General features: G+C 35.2%; 1 protein-coding gene across 1 annotated transcript; it reads right to left on the reverse strand.

The window, feature by feature from the left end:
- Window positions 1-94: 94 nt before the first annotated feature.
- LOC107100585 (peroxisomal membrane protein 11A-like) lies at window positions 95-5,066 on the reverse strand. The gene is made up of 3 exons (XM_015399125.1): window positions 4,795-5,066; window positions 4,541-4,656; window positions 95-2,613 (listed from the first exon to the last, which is right to left on the reverse strand). Exons 1-3 carry the CDS (start codon window positions 4,848-4,850, stop codon window positions 2,045-2,047), a joined length of 741 nt encoding a protein of 246 aa, XP_015254611.1. The 5' UTR covers window positions 4,851-5,066; the 3' UTR covers window positions 95-2,044.
- Window positions 5,067-10,566: the final 5,500 nt, after the last annotated feature.

Consider the following 10,566-nt stretch of genomic DNA (forward strand, 5'->3'; position numbering starts at 1 on the left):
ACTGATTCGTAAAGTCAGAATGACAACAGGCAACAGGAAGTGCCTATATCACACCACTGGAACTAGAGATTTTAATGCAGAAATGTGAAAACAAACTGCACTACAGCTGCGAAAGAGAGATGACGTAGGATAAAATTTCTGCTCAGTTAATGCATAGGTATATATACAGACTCAAGGTGCAGGCCATTTTAAAATTTATAAGCGCACCCCTCTCTGTTGTTCCATTTGTAGACCACTAAAATAGCATAGAGTCTCCCTGTAAATATGTTATTCTCTGTGAATTAATGTGGTTATTCTTTAAATGGAGCCTCTTCTTAATAACATGCTGTTTTTATTTTTAACACCTAATATCTATAACGGACCTAGTAAATGATTTTCCTTTTTTATTGTTTGCAGAAAACTGACTAAATCGGGAAATAAACAATAGGATTGGCTTTAAGTAGGGTGAAAACGACGAACACTGAGTTTACTGAACAAAACCTGCTCCTGACTAGTTTAGCTCTGGGTAGTTGAACTGATTTTAAAATGTTACGTTTTAAGTAAACCTGCTTTAAACCCCTGGTGTATGAAACAAAGTCCAAAGGTTAAATCTATTTTAGAAAAAAAGAAAAACAAGATAACCTGTGAATAGTTTTTTTTCCCCTTCCTAATCTTTCATATCTCTTCATGTTAAGTTTCAGTTACATTATTTTTAGATAAAGCCAGCAGATTCCTTCCCTGGAACATCTAAACCATCTATGTGTTTTCATCTCATTCAAATGAATTCAGCATGCTTTTGACCGCAGAGCAGAGGCCATAGCCTGGACATCAATGATCAGCCAGCTTGCTGCAGCTCTTTGTCAGTAAGCCATTTTATTAATGCGCCTTCATTATGCACGCATTCATCATTTTATCTCAGCCTTCCTTTTCACATCCACAAGCAATACCCTTTCATACCCTTTTGACATTTTGATATCCATTTATTTATTTTGTGAATTAAGCATTTAAAATGAAATATGCAGATAAATTACCATCACAGATTTGTTCCATTTAGCTGAATTTTTAAGCACAATTTAATATAAATCTCAAAATGTATTGCCTGTAGTTCCTGTCTCTGCCAGTCAATCTTTTAAAATCAACAAAGAAAAAGAAAAGGGTTATGACCTTATGAAACCAAGATATATGATTGACATCCACCTGGTAAATAAATATAACTCAATAGAGTCAGAATCCATTTTTTTATGGTTGACTGAGTCTAAAATGTAAACTTTTTTTTTATTTAAAACATCACAAATCAGGTACAAAGCAAAGTGCAAATGGATACAAATAATTGCATTTAAACACTGCGGTTAGGTACAAAAATAGTTAATTGGAAGATTTTCAAAATGCCATAAACTTCCAGCAAGTTTAAACCATCCACACAGATAAAAATGTTATATTTTCTAGAGCAGATAAACAAGCCTTTATGTTTTTCATTATACTTGGAAAACTATCATCTGTGAAACTGCTGGTAGAGGACAGGAATAAAAAAAAAAAATCTTGGATCTTTAAATGTTAAATGTTTAAGAAAAATATTTTCTTAAGTGGATCACTTAATTATACATAGAGATGCACCAATTACTTGGTCAAAAGCAGATTAGACTTTTTCCCCTTGATCAGCCCTGATCAGCAACTCAAATACTGAACATTTTTCATTATTTATTCCCTGTTTATTATAAGCATAAAAAAAGCATTAATAAAATTTTGGACCACATCAACCAGCTACTTTGTGCTTATAATAAAAATAAAACTGATTAACGACATGCTTAAATCCATGAATAGAGATTTATCTTGAAATCACTTCATTTTCTTTCTTATCTAAAATGATGAATCAGCAGTTCAAACCAGAGACACCTGAAGTTAATCTGACAGAAAAAGCTTGATCGGTGCATCTCTAATTATTTAATTAGACCGGAAATGTTTTAAGGTTCACACATGTATGCAGACGCTTGTTATTGCTAGCGTTTGTCATTGGAAAATAAATCCTAGATCCTTTTTAACCTTTGGTCTAACTCCACCCTCGTTATCATGGTTTGATCCTTAAAGTGGGTCGTGCAAGGGTTAAAATGCCTATCAGGGACGATACCAGCCCACAGAATCCAACTAACCCTGCACTCGACTTGTAAATGCCCAGTTTGTCTAAAGGAATGAAGAGATCGCAGATGTTTTTCACGGTGTCCAAAGCAACCGTCGGCTCTGATCTGAGAGTCTCCAGTAGTAGGAAAACAAACGCGTCCAGCTCAGGAATAGTTACTTCAGCTACTTCCGGAGATTCACTGAGATGCTGGTTCATTTTCTGCTTGAAGTGGTTATCTCTCCCTTTCTGTAGCATCAGCTGGAGGATTACATACAGGTCTCGGGTCAGATTCATCACTAATGAGTACAGGTAGCAGCGAGAGGCGTTAATGCTCCAGCGTTCCTTGTCGATACTCAGGATCAGACCCACATTTCTGGCCCACAGTAAGTTATCACAGATAAAGTAGAGGGCCCGGTTGATGTTGGCCGCAGTGATGCACAGGCGTAGCACTCGGTCGGAGAGTCTCATGGCTTGTTTAACAGCCACAATGGAATTGGCTGTGTTTCCCAGCCTGAGCACTGACAAAGGAGGCAGAGATTAAAGCAGGAATGAGTTCAATCAAAACATAGAGAGAGGGAACATTCTGCTGCAAACAGATTACAATTAAGCAACAAAAAAAGAAACATGTTGGGTTTATTGGCCCTGTAAGACAAAGATCAAGGTCTTTATTCATTCTGAGTATTTCAATATAATCTCTCCTTTTGATTCAAAGATGAACTATTTGATAAACATTTTAACAAGGTAGCCTTAAGTAAATCTAAAAGGTCTGCTTAGATATTGTGAGACAGTAGGGTCTCTGAGTTATTAAGTGTAGAGGATGAAGCAGCAGAGGCTCCAAGCAGCTCTGACTCAGAGATAATTAAGCTGTGCATCAATAACGTAGCCCTCTGTGGTCCAGCTATAGACTTTGTAGGACTCAAAAGCAACAGAATTAGAAATGGCTTGAAGGGGAGTCATGTAACATAGATTTGAAACTTTCTAAGTTCAACTTTTCTCATGTCAGTCTCTCTAAATGTGTGTTTAAGTTTAGAAAGTCATGCTTGAGATATGAGGCTGGTTAAAGGCTTATTAGAGTTGCGACAAATGCCTTGCACGTTACACAGTCCAACATAAATTGGAATGACAGTAACAATAAAATAAAAAGCTAACCTAAAGCAAACCCAAAGCACAGCAGTGTGCAGCTTCACATTAAAAATGAATAAATAAATAAAAGATTGCTTTAAAATTCAGGGAGGGTTAAAGCTCTTATGCAGCAGAGAGCAGTTTGTTTTTTGTAAAACTCTGTTAGACGCAGTCCTCATATTTTAGGAGAAAAAAAAAAAAAGTTATATTCTGTAACAATATGGCAGTAACAGTTAAGAGCCAGAATTAGCATTTGAAAAAGACCAACTAACTAACTAACATCAAGCTTTTGTAGAAAGCATAGCGGTCTGATTTAATCATTTTCTGCATCATGCAGAAAAATCTTGAAAAATTAGCCATTAATCTTTTCAGTAAAACTAGGAATATTTCAGATTTTTTTTCCCCCCCTCAAAGTTCTAGTAATGCTTTGAGTGTTTTTATAAGGGCACTGGCATAATGAGCATTTAGTTATTAAAATTATCAACTTACTGCTTGGATTTTTTTTTGTATGCATTTCAAATATAAATTGAACTCATCTAGCTTTAAAACACCAAACAGAAGGAAGCAAGCTCCCAAGATGTATCAAAAAGTGCAGAAAATGGTCAAGTGTTTAGTTTTAACCAACTGCAAAGAGTTATTAACCAATCCATAATGATACAACTTGAATCCCAAAAGGAGTTTCTTAATTTCATATTCTCATTAACTCATGTTTATAACATAATCATACATTACAGTACAACAGTTTTTTTCCCCCTAAACAAAATAAAGAAAAAAACTCTCTAGGTAGATACTGGAAACACCAACAGGGGTATGTTCAGAAAATGTTCTAAAAGTGGGATAGATGGGGGAACTCAGCATTTAGCTGGTGTAGAATGTTGCTAGTTCCTTGGTTTAAATTACAATGACTTCCTTTCTGGGTCCCAGAGCAAAACTCTTTGTATAATTTGCATGTGAGATCAAGAGTGAAACAGGCCTGTTTAAAGTGGATAGGATGCATTTTGACTGTGCAGCCTGGATAAACTTCCTAAGAGATACAAAATAACACTAAGTTGCACATAGTCCTAAATTAGATAATCTGTTTGCAGAAAAAAATAAATACTGCTGGAATGCTGACCATGAAAACTATAAAAACAAAAAAAGTGTTGATTGTTGTTTATATTAACAGATATAAGGTAAAATCTAAGCAATTGGAAATATTTTTGGTTTATTGATAAACTGATCACAAAGGGACGTTTCAATTGACATGAGAAATTATTATTAGAAACATTATCATATTATATTATGATAAAATGCTCTTTTTCCTTATCTTATAATTATACTCACATTTTCGTCCAGCACTTATGTTAGTTTCCAAACTTTTAAGTTTGTTAACCAGGTCCTTTCTCTCAGGGTTGTTACGAAGTAAATATATGGACAGTGCACATGCATATTGGGTCGCCCTGAAATGAAAACCATGCAGACTGATGATTAAATGTTGTGTTCTAACCTTAGAGACATCAACATCTAGAACTTTGTGTATGCTGCTTAATAATTAGTTTATTAGAAGTAAGCCAACAAATAAAGTTTAGCATGCGCACCTGAATATCCGGTCTCTCCCTTGACTCTGGGAGGTGAATTTCACCACCGCGTCCATGATTATCAACACGATCTGTGCTTCACGCTTAGCTGCAAAGTTTCCCGCTGTCCGTACTGCTGCTGCTCCTAAGTTCTTGTTGATGTCGTTCTGTTCCTTTCTTCACTTTAACACATTTTACGGTGAATTAAAATAAAACCACATATCAAAAACTGCTAACTCTTTTCATGCGAGTCTTGTTTCGAAAGGGCTCAGCTGATTGGCAACACCTGCGAGAGACTGCTGTTTCCCCACGAGCTGTTAAAGCAGCGGAACGATAGTCGAACATATTTTTCAGACGGACCATCTCTGTCTGAAAATGATGTTGCCATGGTACGCTACCCTGGCAACACTAATCTGCTGTTAACCCTTTAGACTTAGACAGATTTATGTGTCATGTTGTTTAAACAAGTGTAAACCAAAAATAAATTTCGTTTAGAACAGACAATTAATTTTTTTTTTTAAAGTGCAGCCTTGAAAAAAAGTAAAAAAAAAAAAATATATAAAAACAGTAACAGTAACAGTAACAAATTTACAGCTCTAACATTTTCATTTTTTTATAATGATAAAATATAATAAATACACTAAAATATTTATTTATTGTTTATTTATATACTTTATAGGGCAAGTTACTGTTTTTGATCACTTACATACCCCTTACAAATGGACGTTTGTCCATTTGTAAGGGGTATGTAAGGGGTTTCCCCCCCCTCCCTCAGTAAGGTCTAGAAGCAGAAGATCTATATACGGTCATTCGGGAAAGATCTTATTTTGGTATTTGACCAATTAGATGAGCCCTTGAATGATATATTACCTACTGTAAATTCAATTGGGGAAAAAGGTTACTGTAACAAGTCAAGAAAAAAAGGTAAAAGCTCATTAAAAATGTAAAAAGTAAAGTTAAAAAGTTATTAAGCCTAGTTAACAAGGTATATATTAAGGTTTCTAAACTAAAAAATGGAAGTGCCAGTATCAGCTTTAATGCCTCTAAGGTTATGTTGTACCAAAAAAAAAAAGTGTTTCTTTCACTCTGAGTGTTTTTCATGAATTTCCTATAGAAGCACTTTTGTTATTTTTCTTAATATATTCAGGCAAGTTGGCGTTTCTTGCTATAACATTGACATTATTTTTGCCATCAAAATATAATTACTTTTTGAATGTTACAAAGGTAATAAGGTTTTGACCTGGATTCCAAGAACACTATTGGCTTGAAATCCATTTCACTAAGTGCCCTATAAAGGGTTAAATTCTGAAAAAACGGTCATACACAAATGTACTCTGGAGCCTGCACACATGAACACATGCAATCAAGTCTTGCTAACAGCAGTCTACAGACTGACCAACTTCATCTATCTCCACTCCACCACCAGTTTCAGACCTGTGGGGAAACAGCCCTATTCTTTGCTCCTGTTTATGCATATCTATCAAAATAAAGTGCTATGTATCCTGCCGAGGTCTGAGCGCCAAAAACAAAGTAATTGTATCAATAAATTTCTCCTAATTGTCTTTTCTCTTCGTGTGAGTTTTTCCAGATTGAACTAATAGTTTTGCTCTTAAATCAGCTTCCATCGTCTCACAGCACAAAGGTGAGAAGGAGACTGATGTCAACTGGATGTGGGATAAAACCATTACTACTGGCATCCAAAAATGACAGGGTTCTGTAAATTATGCACATGGTATGCCACAAGCACAGAGAGAGGGAGAAAATAAAGTCAATAAACTAATTAAGTGCCCTGTCCATCACAGAAGAGATTACTCATAAGGGACTACCTAATAATCTGATAAACCTTAACTTCTCTGCTCTCTTGTATGAGCCTGGGGGATTTTAATCGCACTAAATTATCCAGAGCTTTCAGTTGGTTTGGTATATGGCCATGAGAAAAAAATTGCAGCTTGTTAAAATGTAAAGGTTTAATTCACTGTAACAAAATATGTCACATAGCCTTCACAAGTACCTACATTTATTTACACCTAAACTTACAAAAGAAAAAAAAAGAACAGATTCCAAACTACCATTGTTTGCTAACCAAAAGGTTAGCAGCACACCAAGGAACAATATGATTTAGCCCTCACAGTAAAGATGCCCTTAATAGTAATTTTTAAAGAATTTAACAGTTTCTGCACATATTGCTTCTAAGAGAGGTTATTCAAGAACTAAAGAGCATTAAAATTAATGTATGTATATAACACATATAAATAATTATAAGTACATACTTGTTTAGTTATGGTTCTTAAATTCTGTAAACACTGATCAAAAACACGGGGATCAAGAAACATGGTGATATACAACACATTTTATAACCTATTCTTTTTTTTTTTTTTTAAAGAAGTTTAAAGAAGATTTGATTAAGAGTTTGTCTTACTTATAAAAAAGGAAAAACTAATTGTATTTTTTAATTAAGTCTTAGCTAATCTTCTCCTATCACAGAAGATGCCTGATGTACAGAAGAATTAATTTTAGGTGTAATTACTAGTGTAAGTGTTGGAAGAAAAAGTCTGTGTCATAAATGGATAGACAGATAGATAAATAGAAGGAACAATACTTTATTCTCACACACAAACATTTAAAATTAGTTAGAATATTGCTCTTGCAATATTTTTCCTGCCATGCCCTGTTTCAGTGGGAACTGCTTGTGAATTATGCCTAAATGCAATCACCAGGTTGGCCACCCCTATCGCCCCGGCTGTGGACATAGCAAAGGGGTACGTTCAGCTAGCCAAGATAAATTAGAATCGAGGGAAGTTTTAATCTTTTGATCTGATATTAATGAAGTGAATGCACTGGTTATGTTTGTAACTTAGATGGACAGATGGGCTGTCACCATGGCAGCCTCTATTACACCACTGGGCATCGTTACATCAATTTGAAAATGAAGATTGGTCAAGATTTTGACTATCATGCTAAATATTCTATAGAAGCTTTGAGCTACTTATGGTTGCTAACATCTCCAACCAAAGAATCAATCTCACACTCAATTACTGCATAATATACTGTTAATCAATATATTTGACATATAACAAAACAACATTAAACAAAATTTCAGTTCAAAAATGACGTGTTTTGCAACTGGTGTGATTTGTTTTAGTTCTTGCTTTAGGGAATAATGGAGTTTGCAATAAGCATGAACCGTTAAACTCTTAATCTATATATGTATGCTTAAATACATCAAACAAAATTAGCCAATGCACTTTGACCTATCTTGTAATTTGCCATTGACGTCCAAAAGTCCGGCCTCACATTGTTCTCAATGTTGTAATTGAAATGAATGAGGAAGCCCTTTTTTGCATATTAGACATCTGCGTGCATACTTCTTCATTTGATATAAGAAAATCTAAAGTAGAATTGTTGAACAGCCTTGTAATGTTTTATAGCCCAATTTCTCATAGTTTAAATTATTGGAAAATATTCTATTTTACATAAGCAGAGTGGGGTTGGAAATTTTGTGCCACATGAGGAGAGTTGTGAGACTTGCCAGCCTGCTTCACACAAACTCCACCTCTCATCCACCTTTTCTGGTTTTAACATGCTCTTCTGCAGTTTCTTCTCAATTAGCAAAGCTTTTTGTCGGTCAGCTGAAAGTGACCTTGTGCTGCACAGTGGCACAATATGTTGCACTGTTGCGTTGCAGGAAGAAGGTTATGGGTTCAATTCCTGGCCCTGTGTCTTTCTGCATGGAGTATGCATATGATTTTAACCGCCTCCTCCATTCTTTACTTCCTAATTAGTCTGAATACTTAGAATCTTCACTTACTAAAAATTTTATAGTTTGTTTTCATGGTTAATAAGGTTCAACTCTTTATTGTCCTTTGTCGGTTGTTTTGCCATTCCTGTTGCTCTTATTAGTAATGTCTACAAGGAGGCCAGAAACTCACTGACCTGCTATATAAATTTATCGACAAAACAAAAACAGATGAAAGGTGACTATGGATATCTTTTTTGGCATTATAAGAGATATGTATCCCCCTGGGAGTATGCTATCGGACAAAAACCTAAAGTCTCACAGCAGGGTTATTCAGGTGGTCTGTGCTGTCATTATGACTCAAGAAGAGAAAACAATTGTAAATAAATAATAAATAAATGATTAATTCAGCTACTTGCCATCCATCCATCCATTTTCTGTCATGCTTATCCCAAGCGAGTTAGCTACTTGCCATTAGAAAAACATCAATCATATATCAATCATATTCTACGATAAGTACCTGTTTTAAAGCAACTTCATTGGTGCAAACATTTTTAATAATTGAATTGAATTTGTTTAGGGTTGAAGAAACATTTAATTTGACCTCAAGGTCATTTGAATTAGAAAACTGCAATTATCAAATGCTTAGCAAGCCCAAGGCATTCATGTAGGAGCCACAACATTTAATTTGTTGTTGCGCATACAAGATGTCTTCTCATTTCTGAGGAACTGCCTCAATTTCGATTTCTAACCAGTTGTATATTTGGATGTACTGAGACTGCTACATCTTTTTTAGTCATCATGTTTTATTAGTTTGGCAAATTAAAGTTAAACTCAATATAGTATTCATTGAGAATGTAAAACAATCTGTTGTTTCTCCTTGAAGGATGAAGTTGACATTATTTTAAGTTTGACAGCTTAATGCATGGTGGATGTGTGTGAGTACCTGTCTAGCCCTCAGAGAGAGGACAATTTTTCAAATTTTAACATCTGATTGAGGACCAGTTGCTGAAAAGTGAGGACATTTTGCTGGTCCTCACAAGTTATTTAGCTAATGGTTAGGTTTGAGGCTAAGGGGCCAATTGGGTTGGGGTGAGGTATGCATTTGTAATGGTTAGGTTTAGGGTTAGTTTTAGGGTTAGGACATACAGTAGAAAGGGTTGAAAATGACTGAAATGGAACTGAAAACATTGGTCCTCAGTACATATAACAGAACGAGTAGGTGTGTGTGTGTGTGTGTGTGTGTGTGGGTGTGTGTGTGTGGGGGGGGTTATTTCTGACATTTTTTGTATCATTATCCATCAATCATGGCACCTTGTGGAGACTGACTGTTCTCAACCAATGCCTGGTCCCCATGGGTACACATACTGTTTTAGGCTTATGTGTTAGGCAGGGCTGGAGTGGGCCTAATTTTTGGCGATGGAGTTTAACGCCTCAGAGAGGCTCACTTAATGACCTCTCACTATTAAAAGCTGTGTAATTGTAAACTTACAGATTAAGTCTACTACAGCGCATTGTTCTGTAAAGACTTGTAATTTTGTTAATGTTTTTTATACACCTAAAATACTTCTAATACACTAGAAGTTAGGCTTGCTTCACAATGCAAATGTATTTAAACATGAGTGAAAATTCCCAATATTATTCTTTATAACATATTCTTTTCAACAATATCAGAATCAACATTATGTTCAAATAATTGTTCTCAGATACCAAACCTTAAAACTGAAATGAAATAACTAAAAATATAACAATTTCACACTTCCTCCTGTTTCCCTTGAATCTCCTAGACCTGCATCACATAAAAGGTAGAAATGTTAAAAAGTTTAGCATATTCAATATGGAAAACAGTTGAACTTCACCAATTAAGATTCAAGGGCTATATTAAGTAATGCAACATACCACCCACTGCTTCAGCAATTAACTGATTAGCTTGTTAGATATTTTTCTGTTTCTTCACCGCAGGAAGTTCAGAGGAAATGCTGTTAGGTTTGGTGGCGGCTGGGTTTGTTGATCTTGATAAGTATGAGGTGGCTGACTAAGTATTTTTCTCATATAAA

Source organism: Cyprinodon variegatus, unplaced genomic scaffold (genome assembly GCF_000732505.1).
Source record: "Cyprinodon variegatus isolate N-32 unplaced genomic scaffold, C_variegatus-1.0 Scaffold990, whole genome shotgun sequence".
NCBI lineage: Eukaryota > Metazoa > Chordata > Actinopteri > Cyprinodontiformes > Cyprinodontidae > Cyprinodon > Cyprinodon variegatus.